General features: G+C 37.8%; 2 protein-coding genes across 4 annotated transcripts in view; both read left to right on the forward strand.

The window, feature by feature from the left end:
• The window catches only part of LOC125327546 (macrophage mannose receptor 1-like), a 32,565-nt gene extending 16,369 nt beyond the window's left edge, over positions 1-16,196 (forward strand). The window contains exons 16-30 of the mRNA XM_048307147.1: positions 973-1,008; positions 1,124-1,299; positions 1,816-1,883; positions 3,450-3,550; positions 4,552-4,688; positions 5,713-5,827; positions 6,331-6,527; positions 7,737-7,827; positions 9,210-9,442; positions 10,263-10,428; positions 11,498-11,650; positions 12,086-12,202; positions 12,390-12,551; positions 14,570-14,602; positions 15,237-16,196. Coding sequence (XP_048163104.1) covers positions 973-1,008; positions 1,124-1,299; positions 1,816-1,883; positions 3,450-3,550; positions 4,552-4,688; positions 5,713-5,827; positions 6,331-6,527; positions 7,737-7,827; positions 9,210-9,442; positions 10,263-10,428; positions 11,498-11,650; positions 12,086-12,202; positions 12,390-12,551; positions 14,570-14,602; positions 15,237-15,406 — 1,955 coding nt within the window. The 3' untranslated portion in view covers positions 15,407-16,196. The remainder of the gene's footprint in view (positions 1-972; positions 1,009-1,123; positions 1,300-1,815; positions 1,884-3,449; positions 3,551-4,551; positions 4,689-5,712; positions 5,828-6,330; positions 6,528-7,736; positions 7,828-9,209; positions 9,443-10,262; positions 10,429-11,497; positions 11,651-12,085; positions 12,203-12,389; positions 12,552-14,569; positions 14,603-15,236) is intronic.
• Positions 16,197-18,136: 1,940 nt separating this feature from the next.
• Positions 18,137-23,227, forward strand: part of LOC125327553 (macrophage mannose receptor 1-like) — a 33,851-nt gene continuing 28,760 nt past the window's right edge. Inside the window, exons 1-4 of one of the 3 annotated variants that reach the window (XM_048307161.1) lie at positions 18,138-18,451; positions 19,671-19,844; positions 21,012-21,173; positions 22,092-22,205. In XM_048307161.1, coding sequence (XP_048163118.1) covers positions 18,391-18,451; positions 19,671-19,844; positions 21,012-21,173; positions 22,092-22,205 — 511 coding nt within the window. In that variant the 5' untranslated portion in view covers positions 18,138-18,390. Of the gene's footprint in view, positions 18,452-19,670; positions 19,845-20,962; positions 21,174-22,091; positions 22,206-23,227 lie in introns of those variants that run through there. The other 2 variants (XM_048307171.1, XM_048307180.1) reach the window with 2 other exon arrangements.

Genomic DNA, 23,227 nt, shown 5'->3' on the forward strand with positions numbered 1-23,227 from the left:
TAATAAGTAGTTGCTTTCTAAGTTAAGTTGCTGGAGAAAGAGACAAAATTTTGAAGAACTACTTTTTCCAAATGGAGGTCAAGAGTACTGAGAAACTTATTATAGGCTGAGATTTTTCAATTATGGATGATAAGAATAAATAGATTTATTTGACATAAATTAGGGTGTATAAATAATCCATATATTTTCAAGATTACAAAATTTTTTAATACTAAGAATCTTTTGCTTTTATTTTTGTAATGTTGGAGGTAAGGATTTGTAAGGGTGTGTATTTTATTTCTTACAATACTGGTTTTTATGTTAACACAGGCGAAGCCAAAAATCAGGTATTATATCTTTGTCAGATTTGTTGGCACTTCAAGTTTTCCTGTAGCATTATTCAGGATTCAACTGCTTTTGAAAAAGCAATGGTTTACAGCAGTGCCATTTCTTTTTCTATCCCAACCAGAAATAACTCAGTCAGTATAGGTGTATATATACATACACACATACATAGAGTTGTATTTCCATTTGCTTACGAATATTACTCAGAGAGTTTTTTAATAGAGCTAAAATAAATCTAGTGGAAATTTTCTCCCTTTTGATGAACATACCCCCAGGTGAATTATGGAATGTCTACTGATGGATCAGTAAAGGAGCTGTATGCCAAAGTTTAAAGTGTTTCAGATAAATCTACTGTGACTTACTGGCTGGAAGAGCAATTTTCCCTTGCCTTGCTCTGTGCAGGAATGTGATTCAGCTAAAGCTATGGCTTTTGCTGATGTGAAGCACTGCTTATGATACAAAGTTAAAGTAGATGACCTTGCATATTGAACCATGTGAAGCTGAACTGTGTGGCTAAGCCCACTTTCTAGTCAATAGCCAAAGGGATGGAGAATCCTGCTCTGCTCCTCACTCTTGCAGTCAGTCACAAGCTACATCATAAAGCACTCAACAGAGATGCATCATGCCTCCTATTTTCTTCTTTTGCAGGAGCCTCATTAAAACCTATACCAATTGACACATATGGTAGGTCTTTGAATACATTCTTATTATTCATAATTTTTTCCTAAAATTGTTATTCTAAAATAAGCTTTTGTGTTCTACACATACAGAATTTAAGGCTACCTTATTTATCTTCCAGAATATAAAACCACTGCAGATGGATGGGTCATATATAAAGATAAACTCTACTATTTCAGCAATGAACAGGTCTCCATGGAAAAAGCCCAAGAGATTTGCAGGAAGAATTCTGCAGACCTAGCTGTTGTTAATAGTAACAGTGAGAGAAGGTTCCTAAAGAGAGTATTAAAAGAAAATGTAAGAATCATTGTAAATAGACAGCCTAAAGTAGAAATGATTTTGACAATCTGCTTGCAAAACTTGAGTTGTCTCAGAAGGAGAGCCATCAGCATTTTCACTAATGAAATATCCCCCAATGCGCCCTTTGATCCCATGGGATTGAGCCTCTCCTGCTCCGTGCCAGCTGTGCTGATGGAGTTGACGGGAGGGGCAATGTGGGGAGGTACCAACTCTCTTGGGAAGCAGCTGGTCTTTAAGGGAGATTGAAAAGGAGTACCAGTTTCTGACTCTAAATCTGCTTCTTTTCTACTCCATCCCAAGGGCCTTCAGCGCTGCAGGACGGCTCTGATGTCCCAGATAAAAACCTGACTTCTGTGCCTGGGCATATAAATACATTGCTGTGCTTAACTGCAAGCAGGTGCTTTACTGCTGTGGACTTTAGTGGCTGCTCTGTGAACCTAATCAATGGTGAATCAATTTCTGCTTGTTTCAAAGACTTATGTTTTAAATTAAAATTATGTCTTTCTGCCTTAGGAGAGCTTTGGGAGTAGGCCAGCAGGATACTTCATTGGTCTAAGAGTGAGCCTTGATAAAACGTTCAGGTAAGTTAAGATGATCAGTGCAGCTCTTAACATGTAGAAACAAATTCAATACTTTATGTAGCTGGAGGTACTGAATATGTTCTCTTCAAGGTCTGAAGGCTGTTCCACATACCGTGTACAGAGCAGAATGTGATAGTCCTAGAATATTCTAAAGTCCAGTAGTTTTCCCCAAAAATAAATAGTAAAAGAATATGTTTTCCTTGAGTAAGCACTTAGCCAAATAAAGGCTTGGCAGATCTACTCTCCATACACACTTTCTCAAGTTTCTTTCAGAGATTTGCCCCATAAATTGGAGTGATGCTCCACCATGCTGAATTTTATACCTATAAACATAAACACACACACTTAAAACATGCCCTGTCTCACAGGGTTTGTCTTTCTAATGCTTTTTATCTATATAAAATACCTTCAGAGGGGTTCTCCAGAATTAGGAAGACACAGGTAATGAGTACAAAAGGCAGTCTCTGCAAACTCCTATTCCAGGAGAAAAGTCAGCAGAAATTCACAGTACAGAAACATTAACAAGTATTCTGAAAAGACCAACGCACAAATCAACTCAAAACTAAACTAAGAGATACTGAAGAGCGTGATACACTGCTTATCTTCCTACCTGCTAGTTAGGACGTGTCTGGGAGGTGAAAAAAGGTGCTTCTGAGGTTGATCTGGAAAAGGTTAGAGGAGATTTGAATTTAACCTTTCTATTTTAATGCCACTGTTAAATGCATGTAAATCATTTACCTTGAGAAGGACAGAAGAGGAGTGGGGAGAGACAAGTTGATAATGACTGAGTCAGGAGATGATTCTAACCTCCTCATTTAGGAGAAAAATTAGGGACATAGAGCATTCCATGGGTCCAGTGAGAATCTCCTTTATTTAGATCAGTTGTATCAGCAGCAGCAAGAGATAGAGAGTGGTGATTTTTTTTCCCACTTCAGGTTTACTGACCTAAATTCTGAAATACTGATTAAAATGTGGAGACAACCTCTTCTTCCTTCAATAGCAATATATGAAAGTAAAAAGCATGTATACATGGACAGAAAAATTTCAGTTTTGGTACTTCAGGAAGGATGGTTTTAAAGCTGACAGAATGTCCTCTAGTTTAGACAAAAATAGACCACCTTTCATAGAGCAGGGTAAAATCCACAAAAAAGTACTTTCATTCTTGTTTTCATCTGTGAAAACATCAGGAATGCTCAGAGAAGCATAATATTAACTAGAAATACAATAGTTATTGTAATAAGATAAAATTTTAATATTCTCTGTATTATGTATTATGACTAACTGATTTTGATTTCTCTTATTAATTGTCATCAAACCAATCCTGGCCATTAACCAAAATATATGCTTGGTATTTTCTTTTTCTATTTTGCAACCAGAAATATTTTACAGAAAATTCTTCAAATCAGAATAATCAAGTAAAGAATGGAAAATCTCAGACAGTCCCTCCTGTTATAGCCAGTTCTCATTAATTCTCACAGACATTCTTAATTGTGAGGTGTTCATTAAGACTATCATGTCACAACTGAAGGTATTAATTAATAACTACTTATATATCTCTTCTTTAAGCTGGATGGATGGAACTCCAGTAACCTATGTGGCCTGGGCTCCTAATGAACCAAACTTTGCAAATAATGAGGAAAATTGTGTGGTAATGCTGTCAGAGCATGGTAAGTAGCAATGTAAAACTATTAGATTTTATTTGTCTCTGCTCGGATTGTAACCAATGCTGTCAAACTGCTGCTGCCAACTGTCACACAATCTTTGGTAGCTGTTTTCTGCAGTTTCTTTCCAATGACAAACCTATGCAATGCTGTAACTCTTCCCAGTCATGGGACCACCAGTCATGGAAGAGCCTGTGTCCTTGGAATGGGGAGATTTCAGTACCATGTGTAATTTTAAAAGCAGATGTTTTTTTCTGGATTTCTAAGATTGATATTGCACCTTTTTACAGGGCTTTTCACTACTTCTTTCAGTAAAAAGTTGAATGGTCTGTCTTCTCTCCCATGAACTTAAGAAAACATTTATAGCAGCTACAGGAAATGGGATTTGAAGGCATAAGTCAATGAGGAAAGAAAAAAATACATCTAATGTCCTAAGACATGTTTACAAGTACACTGAAATGCAAATTTCTTGCAAATGCTAGAGCTCTATTTCCTCTTGGCTCTATTTCTGTAACTTAACTGAGGCTAATGGGAATTTAGTATATATGTACCGATCTCTCAATTTACGTTTTACAAAGAATTCATGCAGTATGTTTGAACACTGTATTGTGTCATTAGATTGATCTAGTATTTCCTATCTCATCCATTTCTGATCCATTTTCTTTCAAATTTGCTTACTGGTGTGTTTCCCCTGCTGCCTGCAATTTGATGGTGCCAGAGCTCAAAAAAGCCATAATCAGGTTTGTTTTAAACCAAAACACAGACGCTGTGGAGAGAGCCCTGAACGAGGAGCAAATGGGTCAGGGAGCTCAAATTAACTACAAGGGGCTACAGTGGTGTTACTATCGGAGTTTGTTTGAAGGTGCCGTGGTTATTTTGCCTTCAGATCAAGCTGCAGCCTGAAATACAAAACAGAAAAAATTGTGTTCATTAAAAAAAAAAGTGATAAATTATTATTACAAATACTATAACATCTCAACTTGCTTATTTTTTTTAATTATTTTTAGGCTTGTGGAATGATGTAAACTGTGGTTCTGCCAATAAATTTGTATGTGAAAAGCATAACAGTTCTGTTCATTCAACATTTGCTTCTCCATTGCCTCCCGGAGGATGCCCAGAAAGTTGGATGTTTTTTAACAACAAGGTATGTCAACAAATATCTTCAGTAAATTGTGTTAAGCAGAAGAACTGAAAAGAAAATCCTGAAAACCTCACTTTTTTTACGAATATAAAGTAAATCTGGACAGTAACTACTTAGTCAAAATGTGCAGGCTGCATGGCTGAGCTTTTTTTGAGCTGACTATAGGCATTTAACTTTGCAGAGAAATACAATAAAAGTAGATGTGTGCTGAATACATTTCAGAGAGCATAGTTTGTACAGGCTTAAAATACACTTACTGTTTAAGAAAACCTCTCCTCCTCTCTTCATGTACATTATTTTGTTTAGAAATGCAAATTTTTAATGGTCAATCTTGTAAAAAAGGTGGGAAGATTTAGAAAGAATATATTTGAGCAATTACTTTGGCTTGTATGGGCTTCACAAAGCTTTGAGTTCAGAAAGATGATGCCAAACTACAATTGTTTTGAGTACAGCTTTGCATTCAGACACAGTCTGGAAGTCCTCATTGCTGTAGCAGAAGAGTTTGTACCAATCTGGAGTTGAAGCTCCATCCCCCAAAGGTTATTTTGTCTACTTTATGTACACTGCACTGTTACTGTATCCTCAGAATGTTAGGTCAATGTGCCAAAGGATATTTCATACCTTTGGCAGGATGAGCAGTTGTAATCACAGTCATTGGAAGCAAGACAAAGCACACTGGAGATTATTCCCAGCAGACGTGTCACCCAAAGCCACATTTTCTTGGTTTCAAAGGATGCCTCGATTATTGCAGGAAGAAGGCAGATGAAAATGTGAACAGTGATTATGTACTTAACCTCATTCCATTCAGTTTATTTGATACCAGACTCCTGGATTACACCTTGTGCAATGAGGGGGGATAAGTGTATGCCTGGGTAGACATACACATTTTCTGCTCTTGAGCTCTGTCACTTATTCTAGCCCTGATTTCTTTTTCTGCAGAAAAGTGTATCTTAGAGATAATTGGTATTATTCACATACAATAGTTCCAGTCTTTCCTAGTTTGAAAAAGTGTTTGATTTGTTTCCAGTGTTTCAAAGTATTTGCTTCCAATGTAACAAGAAATCTCACGTGGCATTCTGCACGAGATGTTTGTTTCAAATTGGGAGGAAACCTGGCTTCTATACCAAATGAAGAAGTGCAAGGTATGTATATGGGCTCTACTGAAAGAAAAAAAATCTTAATCTCTCATTAAAGAAACTGCTATACTCTCCAATATAGAATATGTGATTAACTGATGAAAACTGCTTATTAGCCAGGTCAGTCCATGGTTTATTTTAACTCAAGTGCAAGGCAATAACTAAAATTATTACACATAAGAAATAAATTTTGTTTCTAGTTCTTTCAGTTGCTTTGTTTTCATGAAACTTCCAGTCTGCTTTGAGTGTGGTTGCACAGATCTCTCACACTGACAGAAATCTGTATTTTCTGTCTCTCTCACTGGCAATAGGATTTGCTAAAACTCTGTGTGTGCGTACACAGTGGGTAAGGGATGCTCATTTAAACATTCAGTTATCAGCAGATGGGCTCTGTAGTGGAGAATGTTATCCTTTTATTGTGGCCCCCATACTTTTTCACTTTTTCTCTCTTTTGGGCAAGTCATGTCATGATGAGCTTTCCTTAATGAGAAATCTTTGCTTCCCTCCAGCTTTTCTCTTCTATCACTTGAAGTATGCCACAACTAATGTTTGGATTGGGATGAATGATATAAACCAAGAGTCCACATTTCTTTGGACAGATGGAAGCACTGTTTCCTACACCAACTGGGTTCATGGTGCACCAGAAAAGAAACAAAGCTACTTTGACTTTTATGAGTATGAAACATTGACAGATGATGCTCTGGAGGTACAGGAAATTTAAGTAACCTGTGTATCTTGGGCAGCTAGATGATCTTCCTGAAAGAAAAATTACAGCAGCAATAATAGGATCCTGAAACAAGTCCTTTTGTAAGCAGAATGGGGTTTAGCAAATTATCTGATAATGATTCCAAATATACCCAAATGTTTGGCAAAGGTTCTGTAGAAGAAGGATTTTGTGCCTTCCATCTGAACTATTGCAAAAGACCAGTTCTGTAAAAGAAGCTTGGAGAAGCTTATATCGGTTCCTTCCCAAACTGCAATAATGCAAATACTAAAGTTGCAACACCAAACAGAGAGAGGGTATGATAAACCAAAACTAAGGCTCTTGATGCAACAGTAATTTGTTTGTGTATATGTCCCACTCCAGGCTAATGTGTTCCACACTGCTTCACTTATTTCTGATGGTACAAATTGGTACCACCAATGAAATTACTATTTCTCTGCTGAAACTCAATCTCTTTTCCAAAGGTGGTAATTTCTGAGGAAATTACTGGCAGTTAGTCACCCAAGATTTTTAACATCTACCATCACTTAACTTGCTGATGACTATAACTTCTTTGAATCAGCATAAAGGAGAATCTTGGATGAAGTGCTGAAAGACTGTCATGGCCAGTCTTGAAATCAGGGAAGTCATGAAGGAAATATTGGAGCAATCAAACACAAGGAAGTAAACAGAAAATGTTTTGTTGCTAGGGGCATCTGATAATGATAACTTGATAATGACTATAAAAAAACCAGCAAAGAGTGTCTGCTTTCTGCAAGAGAGTCTTGCAGAAAGACTAGGGCAGACCAGTGCTTTTAATAATAGTTCTTATATTGTTTTTCTCATTGATGAAAATGTTTTGAAGCAGATCTACATAACTGTAAATCGGAACTGAGAAGATTAATTATAGGTACTTTAGTCATTTCTACAGTCATTAAAGGGTTCTCAATAAAGCTGGTAAAATTGGTTTTAATTGACTTCTTTCAGACCTTAACTGGCACCAGTGGAAACCTGGTTCAAATTTACGGGGTTACTAATAAATACCAGGTCAAGCTGCTTGGCAGAAACCTAGGAAATTTGAACTAATTACACAGGTGTTCAACGAGCTCCTCTCCTCTCTGCCATCAGGCCTGCACTAGCAGTACAGGAGCTTCAGCTCACCACCTCCTCACTGCCTTTTGTAATGGCTGTGCCTCTTCTCCTCTCCTTCAGACAGACTGTGTCTTCATCATGAAGTCAGATGGGAAGTGGAGAGATGATAGCTGTGACAACAAAAGAGGCTACGTGTGCCAGATGAATTCACGTGAGCTCTGTTCAACCCAGTCTCCTAAAGAGAAAGAGTATCTTGGCTAGATAAGCTGAATATATAAACTGAAATTATTTCTTCCTGCTTTGAGTCTCATTCTGAGTCTCTCAGGCTTTCAGAGCTCCCTCAGTGTTAAGCCAGTGCTATGTTTAAAGTATAATTTGTTTCACAGAAATTGCTGAAGAGGAACCACTATCTTAAACGGGGTTTCGTACCTAATCATAATAATACTCGAGAATAGTAAATGAAAATGAATTTCTTCTCAGCAAAGTAGGAGGAGTTTAGGCATCCTGTTTAAATGCAGTATCAATCATGTTCTTGCAGTGATCTTCCCATTCTCCTGGATGTCTCTATGCAGAGCATTTAATCCACTCACAGTATTTTTACTGAATGCCATGATGTCAATCAGAATGTACAGCTTCTTGGATGTGTCTCTATTGTAGAAGAATATTGTTATTTTTTACACCAAAATAAGTGATAAATAATGACTCTTCTCCTGTAGAATTATAGTTATACAAATCCCAGCTGCCCAACCACGTAACAGGAGTAGAGAAGGCAAAGCACAGATAACAAAACCATTTTGCCTCAGCTTTATTAAAGTAAAAATTATTCCCTGACCCCTCACTTCAGTCAGGGCCTGCAGCCTGTTCTCTCTCAGCACAGCTAACTTGCTTGTAAGAAGACCCCTCCCTGCAAAGCAAACATATAGTTTTATGGAGGCATTTTTAATTTGCTTTATCCCAGTTCCAGCTCTTCTGAATACATTTACAATCTCAAGGATGGAAATATACAGTGCCTGACTCAAACATGCAGGCAGCATTCTGGCAGCCCTTACTAACAGGTCAACAGCTTGGAGTCAACAGCAAGAGGTGATCAATTAACATCAGGTATCAAAGTCTCAGGTTGAGACTACAGATTACAACAGTTAATACCTTAAATGACTTGTCCTAAGTCCTATCCACCACATTTACCTGAAAAAAATGTATACTCAGATATTTGGATTTAGTAAAATAATTTATAGCACAGAATCTGAAATATCCAATTTAGGCATCTTAGTCTGGACCAGTCATTTCTATAGCAAGTATACTCTATTTCAGGGCATCCAGGATTTCACTCAGCTTTTATATTAGCATACTTGCTCCATGTTTTGAAAGTTATTTTTGGTGGGTTTTTTTGGGTTTGGGGTTTTGGGCGGTTTTATTTGGTTTTTTTGTGTTTTTGTTTGGTTTGGTTTTGGTTTTTGTTGTTTTGTTTTGTTCATGAGCTTAGAAAAAGATTTTGACTTATTGACTAGGACCTTTTTGACCAATCTTTTATAGCTTCCATACTAGAGATGAGCAATATGTTGTAAATTCATGCATTCAGTTTTTCCTCCACAGTGCCTTCACAGCCTGAAGTACCATCCACAAATCCAGCCTCTGGCTTTACTCATTATGGTGGCAGTAGCTATTCAATCATTTCATCTGAAATGCAATGGAAAGAGGCCAGAAAAAATTGTCAAGACAAATCTGCAGAACTTGCCAGCATTGCAGATGCCTATACCCATTCATTCTTGTGGATCCAGATGCTGACATATGGAAAACCAGTATGGATTGGTCTTAATGGCAATATGGTAAGTGCTGGATAGACAGGAGGTGCAGGTGCCCAGGGAGCTCTCCTGTTTCAGCAGTCCTCTGGATGGCCAGTTTATAACAGCAGAACAACTCTTTTCTGTACGGCTTCACTGTGTAAATGCACAAAAATCTAGGGGTCCTAGATTCAGTTGAGGATTTTCATCCACCAAATGGAGTGAAGAATAACAGAAAAGGTTATGCAAGAAGCAAAAGATGAAAGCAGGAAGTACTGGAAACAGTAAAAGAAGTCAAGCTGCAGGCTGAGAGTCACAAGCCAGAAAGTACAGCTGTCATGAAGTGACTGTTAGCCATCTGAAAGCCAAATGCCCTGCTGTACTGGGGGATACTTAGAGCTATTATTATATTAATAGAAGTTACTATGAGCATTAGGGAGATATTTCAAGATTTAAGCTGTTTAATGCTTAATGTCAAGTAATCTTTATGCACAAATAGCTCCCAATTTTAATTTAAATAAAGCAGAGCAGGGGGGACAAATTCTCTGTAATTGCTCCTCTTGATATGGGATTTACTAAATGACCTAAGATGGCCTCATCTGACTTTCTCCTCACCATGTTGTAGAAGTTTGTTACTTCAGAAAAACCCTCCGAAAAGCAATGCAGTGTTGAACACTGTTCATGTGTGACTCTTGTGTTAACTCAAATTGCCCAGTGACATTGCTTAGAACAGGCTTAAAAACATGGCTTTTTTTCTGAAGAAATCAAATAGGCATATGATTATATTTACTTTATATTTATGTGACAGAACTTTTTATGTAAAAAAAAATTTAAAAATCTATTAGCAGAATTTCTTTGTTTTCAGACTGGTGGCTATTACAAATGGACCAATAACTGGAAAACCAGATACACAAAATGGGCAGCAGGGGAACCAAAGGAGAACAGTGCTTGTGTTTACCTCGATCTTGATGGTACTTGGAAAACAGCATCTTGCAATGAAAGCTACTTTTCAGTTTGCATGATATCAGATGGTAAGCAAAGGCATGTAACAATTTCAAAGATGCGTTCCTAATTCTATGAGTCTGCCTAATCCCAGAGACTTTGCTCTAGCTTGGGCTACCCCTGCAGAGGCCTATGCTTGAGGGTAGCACCTACCTCCCTGCACAAGGTGGATGTTTGCTATTGGATGATGTATGAATTTAGGCACAGGAAAGGCTCTTCTGCAAATCCATCTGGCTGCACTGCTTCCATGGTAAAACCGTTTCCATGCAATGAAGCTTTATCTTCAAGGTATATCTTACTCTTTACAAGACACGCCCATAAATCACATGAGTCTGTGTGTAATATAAGTCGGTGCTGGGATTGTGCACTGACTGTATGAACTTCAACTGAGGAGTGTCACTGAGCCGAAAATACAGGCAAGAGTTTCACTTCCATCCACTATTGCTAGAGCTACAACTGTAAGAGCTTTGGAAATATAAATGATACTTTAACTCTTTGCAGATACATGCAGAGGCATGTTTGCATCTAGATTTTGTAGAATCGTGCTATTTTCCCTCCTTTATGTTTTAAGGCTGCAAACATTTGGTCTGCTTATGCAGTGCAAGAACCACAGATCCATCGAAGTGAATTGGAGCTGCGCCCACGATCAGAAACAGAGTCTAATTTGGCAGAGGCATGCTCCATTGATGGCTTTTTTTTCTAAAAAGTGACAACATGAAGAGACCGGGCAGCCAGACAACATGAGACTGTGGAATTAATGATTCATTAGCCTACAACAGCTTTCTGTGTTGTGATAATGCAGATTTGAGATTTGTACCAACCCTCAGGATTTGCTTTCCTCACAGTACCTCAAGGCAGTTAGTTAGATGTTGCAGGATGCAATTTGATTCCTTGTCCTAAGAAATGTGATTTGAGAAATAAGATGTTTCACGCTTTTGACTGCTTAGCTTTCCCTGCTCTCTGGGTTGGGGGAATGTGGGAATAATGTCCAGATAGATAAAGCTGGGTGAGAGAAATCCCACACTATTTATACACATAACATAGAATCATAGATGACTCATAATGCAATACCAATTTCATACCATATGGCTTCTTTAGAGATAGCTCCTACTGACCCTGCTGAGCTGCCTGGAGACTGTCCTGAAGCAGATGAACTCCAAGCTTGGACCCCTTACCACGATCACTGCTACTACTTTGAAGCATCAGCTGGGAGAACCTGGGCGCTGGCCTCCCTTGAGTGTGCTCGCTTAGGTGAGAGCCTTCATTATCAACTAACAAGATTTGTGCCAAGGTTTATACAAAACTCACATAAAAATGTAAAAATACTGATTTTTTAAAAATTTAGAAATATTTTTCTACCTAATAAGCTGTTCTAAGACTGGCACAATGAAAATAAGCTGACAAGAGTGACTTTGTGCAGTGTTCTGTCCTCTCAGTTCTGCAGCTTCCCTGTGTATGGAGTTGCCCATCAGCTCTTGGCTTCTGGGATACTGTCCTGGGGGCAGTAGTGGGGGGCCACAGCCTCTAAGTACTTCCAGGTCACTGTCTTCTGCAACCAGCAATGGAGAGACCAACAGAGCAGCATTAATACTGCCAGAAGCTCTTCTTTGTACAGCCTAGAAAGAGGAGGTCATTACAATTGTTCCTCCTGTAGGTTATGGTTATTTGCTCATTAATGCCTTTCAGGAGCTACCTTGGTTTCAGTAGAAAGCATGGATGAATCTCACTTTCTGACCCATAAAATTCAACCACTTGGAAATAAAGTAGGAGGCTTTTGGATAGGACTTTACCAAAATGTGGAAGGTATGTCTTACTTTCAAATTTTAATGGAAAAATTCTTTGCTAATATGAGAAAATTGAGGATTACTGTACTTTTACAAAAAAACATGGGTTCCTGCTGAGAAGTGGCTTACTATAGATTTTTAAAGTAAATTGCTGAGCTAAGGAGTACATTTAAATTTTTTTTCTTACTCTGCGAGTTGCTCTGTAGGCCAGTGGTTGTGGCTAGATAATGCTGTCCTGGACTTTGTTAACTGGGAGGAGAAAGAGTTCAGTGTGGAGCATCAGTGTGTTGAAATAACTGCACCATCTGGTTATTGGGACAAAAGCTATTGCTCTTCTGAAAAAGGATTTATCTGCAAAAAACCCAAAGGTAAGTCCTCAGTGTGCCAGTCCTTAGTGACAGGGCAGATCTGTTCACTAGTAACTCTTACATCCCTTCGCCACAGGTCTGGAAGTAATTTCTGGCAGTTTTGTTTGGCATATCCCACTTCTCTAACCATTTGTAGTTCAGCCTGCTTTTGTAGACTGAAAACTCTTCACATCGCTGTCTACAGTCACATGGAAATACAGTAACATCCTGTACAGCCTAGGTTGAGAATGAAACTTCCAGAAACTTTTGAATACCTAACACAGGCATTGATATGGCACCTGTCAAACACTTGTGCAAGGGTATGACTATTCCAAGAACTAATTATTGTGATAGTTATTATACCCTTGCAAGGAGGAATCAATGTGAATAATCAATCTTCCTCTTCCAGCTTGTTATTCTCAAAAATTATATGACTTCCCAACATCTCAAACTGGCTTCATATTGACCCTGATTCAACAACCTATAAGTCAGTAATGCCTCAGGGATTCTAAAAGATCACCTGTATTGCAATAATAATATGAAGAACACTTCCCTTCTAAATGAAAACCTCAAGTCACTAGAGAAGCTGTCTTACCAGCATTTCTGGAAAATTTCACGCAATACTGTAAATACCAGACTAATGCTTCAGAGGTAAAACACTACATGAAGTATTCCCAAGTGGAGATACAAAGGAAATTGTCTGAAAGAAAGCACTATCATTTCATTCTTCTAACTTAGATATTAAAAATCAATCTTATCTAAAAAAATGGTAGGTAGTCATCATTAAACCTTTGCACTTTCTGCTGTAGTAGCTGTGAGATCAGATTTAATTTTCCAGCTTTTGCATTGTGCATTGTTCCCAGTAAATCATGGGGAGCATCTCTGTCCTATGTTGAAAACCTCAAAAAAGTAAAGGCTGTCTGCATAGCTAGTTTTAAGATTCTATTATTTGAATGACAAGTTAAAATAACTTGATTTCAATGCTAAAGGCATCTCAAGACATGATAGGTGGTGAAAAAATAACTGAAAATTTGGAGTTAGCATTTACTCATTTTCCAAGTAGTCTTTAATTAGAAAATAGCCCTGAAGTGCAACCAAGAAACAGTCATCTCCCATGCACGGTTAATTTCTGTGCTGAAATCAGCACACACCCACAGCAGTAAATCAGTTAATCCCTATTAAAGATTTATTAAAAACATCCAAATTACATTCCATCCTACATAGTACTGAAATAGTAAGGAATCTCTAAAGTCCATCCATTGAATCATAAGGTGCTCCCATATGTAACTATTTCCTGCCTTAGTAGGGGTTTCTATTGATTTGTACCTATTCATTTTGCATTCTGTTTGCTTTCACTTTATATCTTGCCTTCATAAATTCTGCTCTGGGTATCAAGGGTGTTTGCAAGCTGTGACATAAAAGAGCCAAGAGGGGAAATATTTTCATGATAATTTATAAATCTTTAATTCTATGTGTATAATTCTTCATTTCTGAGTGCTAAATTTTTTTTTTGCACTTCTTCAACAACAACAAAATTTTGTAAAGGTCTTTCATTTTTCTCTGTCTCTATCCTACACAGAGGAGAATAGGAAGATTACCCATGTGATCCAGTAGGCATTTTCTTAGGAAGACGTTTAGGAATCAAAAATTTTGTAACAGCTAGACATGCAGATCTTCCCAAAATAGGCCATGTAAAACTAATCTCCAGAGTGGTACATCATGTTCTTAATAAATTAAAATTAATATTTCAGGAAAAATGTGAAAAGGTATTTTGAATGAACACAGAAAAGAGTCAGTATTTTAATGTTGTAAATATAAAAACAATACAAAATTTCAGAAGTGGATAAGGTTAAGTAGGAAGATAAAAGCTTAGCAATGTATTTTTTACCTCAATTTGTTGCCTTTTATAGCAGACATATATGTTACTAATGCAACGGTAGAACTTCAGGGGGTTTTGTTCCTGTACTATTTTTGCAAAACAGTCAAATGTATGGATTCTAATGAAGTGTCATATCATTTCTCTCTGATTTTCACTGAAGTTGAGCAGAATGGGAGCCCTATAAAGCAAAAAGGTAAGAACTTTCACAAGAAACTTGGGAGAAATCTAAATAGAGGAAGAACTTAAAATGAGTTTTCCCAAACCACTTTCTTTTAGACAAGTCCTGCTGAGGGTTGCACGGTTATCAATCACTGGGGGTAACCCCAAGGTGCCTTCCCCATGCACAAGAGCACTCCCGTGTTCTTGGCCAACAGGACTGCTGCAGGGCTAACCCTGAGCTGACCAGCTCAGCACTGACCAGAGTTGAGAAGAACTTTGAGAACAGCTACAGAGTGCTTCAACTAGGCTGTTGGAAACTATGTAGATGGATATGAAAGTTTCTTCCAAAGATATTATTGTAAATAATGTAAAATAAAAATATTGTAAAACCAATTTCCAATAATTAGCATCCCATAGGCATCTAAAGCATACGTTTTCATTAAATTCTTACAAGCATCCACCACGTGCATTGTATGTCACTGTAATCCAGATCCACTAAAACCATGTTAGCTTCAGGAACAGAGACCTGACCACTGCTTAGCAAAAATTCAGGGCTCAGTTTACAGCCTTCAAGTTCAGGCAGGAGAGAACATCTTCCTCATGTTTTTATGTTGTATGTGGAAATAAAAACTACTACGGTTTCTCACAGTTATATGGATTCATTTCAGGCAAGGAAAAGAATGAAGAGACTTACCCACCTGTTCATGTCTCTGTTTGGCCACTCATTTTCTTGGCTGTGTTAACTGTTTTTGGAGCTGGCATGGCAGCCTATTTCTACAGAAGAAAAAGACAAAACCAGCTCTCAACAGATTCTGGCAATGAAACACTATTAAAATGATGTGGTGACTGAAGAGTTGGTGAGAATGGGTCCTGTGGCATGTTACTTGGAGCAGCAAGTTACTCGCTGAAATTAAAGCATGTATCTGTTAAAAGTCCCTAGTGAGATCTTAAATGAGATCTAGTGTAAACTTAAATAGCTTTCATCTTTTTGCACCAGCTGATTTTTTTTTTAATCATACATATTTTACAAAATTAGAATTATGGTTTGATGTTATAATTTTGTAATGGTTAAGATGTTCTCAAGTGCTTTAGCAAGGACAGTAGTGCAAAACACTTGTCAAAAACAATTACATGTACTGAGAAAGGACTATAAAAGTCAACTAGTGAGAAGGAATGTCCAATAAAGCATGAATGCCATTTAGAACTGCATTGCTGTGACTTTGCGGACACTAAAAAACCTCAAAAATTAGAACCTGTCTAACTCTGTTGCAAAATTGAGCTCATTTCACCCCACAAACTTCACTGCATCAGACCAGCACTTTCATTGCTCCTTATGGCTATATCCTATCACACTTATAAAACTGCTTCATGTTCTTATCAGAAAACTTTGGGATAGAAAACATTGTCATGTTCATTTTCTGCCATGGAAAACACAGTTCATGTCAGTAAAGAATATTAAGACGAGATGTAAGTTGTAATAATTTTTCAATTCAATACTGTGATTGTTAACTGTTAACACTGTTAACTGTGTTAACTCACTTACATGAGTTAAAATATTCTTACCCTTACATTCTTCCTTCTTTTTGTTAATGCTTTGAAATAAAAAAAAAGGTTTTCTATTAGTATAATTTTCAGCTTTATCATTCCCTGTGAATCCAGTGAGGGGGAAGGGGAAGGGGGGTGCTCCTGCCAGCACAAGAACTCTTTTGTCAATAACAAGGAGGGCTTCTCTCCTCACCACTTTGAATTCAGCTTGAATAAGCACCAACTTCCCATTTTTAAATGCAGGAAAAAGGAACTGAAAACTAAGGAATGCAGCAGATGGTTCTGTACTAGAAATCTGTAAGAAACTAAGCTTTAGATGTCAGAAAAACAGTAGAAAGCACTACAAAATAGCTTTTAAGTGATCTGTAAATACAGTTAAGATACTAAACACTTTATGAGAAATAGTGCTTAGCAGATATCCCCAGGAAACAACCTGCCTCCCCCAGCTGCACTGAGTCTATTGAGCAAGCTGGAAAGTTGGAAAAATAAAAGAAAAAACCCAATTAATGAAGTTTCCTTCCTAGGCACTGAACAACAGTTTTCTTGCTGTAAATACAAGCAAGAGTGTAGGACACTGCTGAGAACAAGTTATTGCACAAGGTGCTATGCAGCACACAGGATACTGACCCCAAAAGGTTTGCAACCGGCATGAAGCTGGTTGGTCATGTGAAAGGGCTCTGAAGCACTCAATTCCTCTTTCAGCCTATGCCAGTGTCTGCACTAATCTTTCCCCATCACTGTAGCCCTGGAAGAATCCTCAGAAGCATCCATTTACAGGAGAGGGGGAAAAAAGCCCAGTTTGAACCAGATCCAGGCTGCCACTTTGTGAGGCAAATGAGAGAACTGGGCAGGAACTGTGTCCTCCAGGTATTTTCCCTTGGGATTTCCTACGTCAGAGTGATTTAATTTTGTTTTTTTAGTTGTATCTGAAATACGTTTTCACTCAGGAAACTCAGCTTCTATTTGTGCCTCACCACGTTGGTGCCTGTAGCACCATTCAGCTCTATGACTTAGAGCTATTCTTGCAAGCCTTGCTCAAACTAAGCCCTCCCTTCATGTGACCTGCAAATAGAATAGTTACTATTAAACAATTCTTTCAATTCCTACTTTTGCTGTAATCCAGATGTTTTTCTTCAGAAAATGTTTTTCTCTCTTACTATTTTCTACAGCCAAGTCAACAAGTTTGCCTGGTTCTTGCAATAATTTTCCACAACACTCTTTTAAAAATAAAAGCAATGATTGTTGCTCCTCCTATGACATCTACTGTTCAACTTCTATATATATCTCACTACTAGCTATTTCACTTCTTGATTTTTTCAATTTTGCTATCACAACTTCTTTTAATTTCACTGATGTAAATAAACAGAAGGAACAGCAGGACTGTTTCCACTATTGCTTTGCAGCATATTTTTACAAGAGTTCCATGCAAATACAAGTCTTCAGATGAGCACTTTGATAACACATTAAAAGGAGCTTTTCCAATTTAGCTTGTGTTTGGCTTTGTCCTGAAACAGCCTCATTAGGAATTTCTCAGATAGATAAACACATCCTTTTGCTTGATTAAAGTATTCCAGGCAAAAGTTTCCTTTCTGTTACAGGGAAGCTTACCACTAGCCTACAGTGTTGAACATCTTCACTTTTTTCAGATTTTGACAAGCAATTATGAACAGCCCAGCCCCAAACTGGGATCAAATAAACCAATGTGACAATGCTAAATTTGCCTCAAAGTGAGCAAGAACTCATAATGCACCAAAAACTGCACATCCTGTAAAGTTTGCTCTCTTTCTTCTAGATACACAGTGCTGTGACATTGTTGCAATGTATTGGAAGTGCTGGGATTTTTCCTCCCTTTGTTTCTGAGATGTAAGGGTTAAAACTGAGGGTTTTAGTTGATGATATGTCACTGCAGGTTTCTTGTCCCCAGTTCTCAAGTTGCTCTTCCAGGTCTGTCCTGTGTAGCACCCCAATAACTAACCTGTATTAATACTAGCAATGTCACAGGAGAAGACAAAAGTTACACCTCTAGTTACAAGGAGGGAGACTTCAGTTTTGGAAGTGACTTGCTTTTCAAAGAGAGTAGTGTTTACAGTGTGCACTCCAGTTATTTCAAAATACCATGTGACAGGACATTTCCTTATTTAGAGTACAGAGCTTTATCCCTCAACCCGTTGACACAGAGAAGGACCCATTACTATCCACAGAGAGAAGGATTTTTATATATTGCCAATCTTCTAGTCCAACTTTTCATAGAAGAATGAGGAACAAGTTACATTTGCAATGAGCTTCTCCAGGTTTCTAGTTTTCCTTTCCCTCGTGCAATGTTCACTACAGTCATCAGGTAAGTTTCCTGTTGGTTTTGTATTAAACTAGGTATGAAAATGCTTTACCTTGGGCAGATTTACAGTTTTAATGCATAGATTGATCATTTTGTATTTTTTATCAGATTTGATACATGATCTAAAGAGTATGTTAGGTACACTGACAGTTCTTGAGTCACAGAATAAAAGAGGGGATGTGTAGGGATGTTGGGAAAATGGAGGTAATAAGAGCAGGATCTTTAAACTGGAATTTCTTTCCGTGGAAATATTATATCAGATGGCACTGTGTGGGAGGGAAATGAAAGGCGAGAAAGCATGGACCTCTTTCCTTTTACCCTCCTCTTCGCACCCATGGTGCAGTGATCAGTCAAGGGATTTACATGTTTTCATGATAGCTGTGCAAGTTTCTCTTTCTGCCCCACGACATGAGGTATGAGAACAAATAACTGGCTCCTCCCCTCCAGCCTCACCAAATTAGAAGAACAGTTCTAATCTGAAGATTTATATCAGTCATTGGGTATAGCTATAGAGAGAAATACTAAGGCAGTAATGTGTGGAGAACTAAGTGGAGGAACGAGTTTGCATGAATGTGAGATTGAGAGCCTATATCAGAAATTTCAGGATAAAAGAACATTCCCATTATACTTTGATAGTTTAAAAACATGGAAAATTGCTAACCTTAAAAGAATCTAAGTTCAGGATGAATCTGCAAGATCACTCCAGGCCGAGAAATGTGCAACTGAAACCTAAAATTTGTACTGTGTAAATATCCTCGTGACAGCCTGGTCTGTATTCTCTCTGGTCAGCTAGCCTTTTTGTTTCAACAGTTAAGGAATAGATGTGGTGAAAAGTGGTAATGGATAAAATGATCAAGCAAATAAAGCAAACCTATTTAGCTGTGAACAATGCAGTGAACTCACTGTGTTTCAGTTCTACTTGTAGCTTTTCTCTCTTCAGGAACCACAATGTATCACTAACTGTTCATCACAGAATTTGACTTGCCTACAGTGTATATATATCAAATTCTAACCACAGTATTTAAACTTCTCATTTTACTAAAAAATTTTATTTAAAATCTCTAGCTACACCAGGGAGGAAATTATAATAAAAATTAATTTTAAAAGATTGAGTTCTCAATTTAGATAAACAAATATATGATAGACGGATCCATTACTAGAAAGTGAGATTTATGATTTTTATTATTATTTTCATGTCCTCTTAACATTTTTTTCCCCCTAGTTACTTTTACATTACGAGGAAATGCCAATGGACAGCCTTGTGTATTCCCTTTCAAATACAAAGATAAGCAGTACAATGAGTGCACAGATGCTGGCAGGTCAGATGGCTGGCTCTGGTGTGCGACAACTGCAGATTTTGATGCCGATAAACTGTATGGATTTTGCCCACTAACAAGTAAGTCCTGCATTTTATTTATTAACTTGTTATGAAATCCTGTTGAGCAAACCATCTCTTGAGCTACCAGGTTCTTTACAAGCTACCAGCTGCACACTTGCATGACTGACCTTGTTAGAGCAGCCCAAATGAAAATCACCTGACTGAACATTGTCCCAATGGCTGAGAGCTCTCTCTGTATAGAATGGAGAGCAAGAGGTGCCATCAGGTTCCTGGTTCAGCCCAGACATGTTCTGACCCAACTGCTGGAGGTGACTGTTTCTCTTTGTGAACCAGAGGGGTGAAGATGCTCTTTCATACCTCATTTTATGGGATTTAAGTGCATGGCATGAACAGCATGAATTTAGACATCTCTCTTATTATTTAGACTTTCACCCTCTTTTCAAAAAATTCCTATTTCTCTTCATTCTTGGGGCGTTCCCTACAGTCAATCCTCACCTAAACTTCTATTTTCTAGTTTTTTCCCTTTAATTTTCTATCTTATTCTAGTTTCCTATGGCCAGCCTACACAAAAAATGCTGCTGCAAAAATTATTCTACTCTCCCACCTTTGTGGTATCTTCTGCACTGAACTTATGTTTGGATCTCTCCACTTCAGGAGGCAAACATTGGTATCACCAGTGGCCTTCCCAATAACACAGCAGTTTCACTAGGTTTTCTGAGTTGCTCTGCGAAAACAGCAGCTGAGCTATATATTGGTGCTACACAGACTTCTTTTATTGTTTCTCAAGCTGTCAAGGGCCAAGTTCTGCCATTTTTGGAAAAATTGTTTCTCTTGACAGTGACCTAAGAGGGAGTTCCTGTCCATCAGGCATGAAGAGCCTCCAGGGTCATAGTTCACCTACACACTTGCTTTACACTGGAATCTCTTCTTTTCAATCAATAGATATGTCTGGTTTACCTAGAATTGCATTTCTAGTATGAGAAAATTCAAAAGCAAGTATTGGGAAACAATTAAATCCTTTCTAAAATCACAGACATTTAAAATAATGTTTATAAAAAAAATTACATATTTTTGTAAATTGATGCCCAGATTGATTTTATTTTTCTCTGATTCCGACAGCTAATAGGGTGCATCTTCAGAGAACTTGCATTATTACACACTTTATTTTGTTACAGTTGGTGTATGTGAGTCCACTAGAACAGTGCTCTATGTCACTTCTTCCAGATGACACAGAAAGGTTTTGGACAGAAGATGTTTCAACCGGCATTCACTATCAGATAAACTCAGAATCAGCTCTAACATGGCACCAAGCAAGGAAAAGCTGTCAGCAGCAAAATGCAGAACTACTAAGCATTACAGAGTCTCAGGAGCAAGCATATATCAGAGGTAAAAGGATAGAGAAGAAGACCTTAAAATATGCTGTGATGAAGTTGGCTGCCTTGTCATCTGCCTCAGCAAAGAAAGAAGGCAGGGCTGCTGGAGTGGTTCAGCAGCCACCAAAAGGGGGATGGTCTGAACTGCCTTTCCACTACCTGGGGTTTTTTATGAACGATTGGCCACAGACCTCTTTGGGAGTGAAATGTCCCCATGACAGCATTGTGCTCCAGATAGGAGCTCCTGCAGCTCCTGCAGTCTGTCCCAGGGGGTGGGTTTCCTCTGCTCACCTCTGTGCAAGGGCACTCACTCCTGACCAGGGCTATGGGCTGGTCCTCAAATTTACCTTTTTCCACCGTGTTTCAAGGATTATTAATCTTTTCAGGAGAACACATGATGATGGTTAGATTGGCCCTAATATGGACACATTTGCACAGATAAATTACAAGTAACTCCAGTGAATTTCAGGTACAGATGGTATCTGTTTCATTATGAATAGTGTAAAGGAGGTTTAGAAAGAACTCACATAGAAAAAGAGCTGGAAAAAACTTATTGACACATTATCCTTTTGCTTTACTCCATGAAAGCTGTTACAGAAAACTTTTGGCAAAATTACTCAATGAAAAACGGGGTTTTTTTAGATCTCTTATGTTCTAATGAAAGTAAGTGAGAAAAAATAAACTCTTATTTATGTAAGTGAAGTAAGATGTTAATTTGCCCTACTAAGATCTTTGCTAAATCAATATAGATTCATTTAAAAATTTTACTCTTTGTAATCAGTGCATCTCAGTAATGGAGAAAGTACTAGTTTGGGGTTGGTTTAAACTAAGAAATATGAATTTCTTACTTTACGCTTAATTTCTTTTAGATGATCTTACTATGAATAAGAGAGATACAACTGAGGGTTTGGTTTTTTTGTTTCTAATTCAGAGCTAATTAAAAAATTTGGTTTTGCCTTCTGGATTGGACTGAATGCTTTGAATTTCAACAGTGGATGGCAATGGGCTGGGGGCAGCCCTTTCAGATATTTAAACTGGGCTCCAGGTAAGAGCTGTATCTATTTTGTAATCTTTGAATGAATTCTGATAAGACACCAACTAACAAAAACTGCACTAGCTAATTTTATTTCAGGAAAGCCCATTCTGATTTACAACAGCTGAAGATCTAGATCCCTGTTTTAAGACTAACACTTTCAAATTACAAAGTTCACAGGGGATATCAGATACCCCATATTATTCTATTTTCTTATCTAAACAGAGAGCTTGTTTATGAAAACAGAGTGTTATTTGGAGTGATACATAACCCTACACATCAAAGATCAGAATTTTCCATAACATGTTGTCCACGAGTGTGAATATAGGTAAAATCTTCCAAAGGTAGCAAAATATTTAGCAAATAATAGCACTATGTTTTTTGGAGAAGTTCTAAATGCTATTGAGAAGCTTAGAGAACCAGCTTATAATTCCTCAACAGTGTGTGCAAAATTGCACCGGGCCACTCGAGGAAGAGAGATGGGGTAGGTTTGTGGTGTTTCTCATACATAGAGAGCTCTTCTCTTTGCTGCTTGGGGTTTTTTTTTGGTTCTGTGTTTGCTTTTTGCCATGAGTATTCCAAGCTTTCTCCTGATTTGGAAAAGTTACAAGGTGTCAAAGGAATAATTAAACTCACCTCTAAGTTTTCAAAAATTCTGTATCAGGAAATTTTCATTGCTGCTTACAGAGGTTTGTACACACTGCAACAGAAAAGAAAAAAGCTATTTCATAGGAAAGTAGAACTGTGAAACTCTTGAAATATACTGGAAGGATAATATAATTTAAAACTCAATATTCTAAAGTTTGGAAGTTTTTGACACAAGATAAAAGTCCAGTTTCAGCTGTTCTTCCTGTGAGAACCAGGATGTCAGGAAAAGAATTAGATATTTCCCAGTACTATCCTGATAATAAAGTCAATGGAGGGTAATTATATCTCTCTCAGTGCATTGACTAAAGCTAGCTCCTATAAATTACAAGGCAGTTATCCTGTAGGGGAGGGCTTCTTCCCATTAATCATTCAAGGAATAAAAAATC

This window comes from Corvus hawaiiensis, chromosome 1 (genome assembly GCF_020740725.1).
Source record: "Corvus hawaiiensis isolate bCorHaw1 chromosome 1, bCorHaw1.pri.cur, whole genome shotgun sequence".
In the NCBI taxonomy this organism is placed as follows: Eukaryota; Metazoa; Chordata; class Aves; order Passeriformes; family Corvidae; genus Corvus; species Corvus hawaiiensis.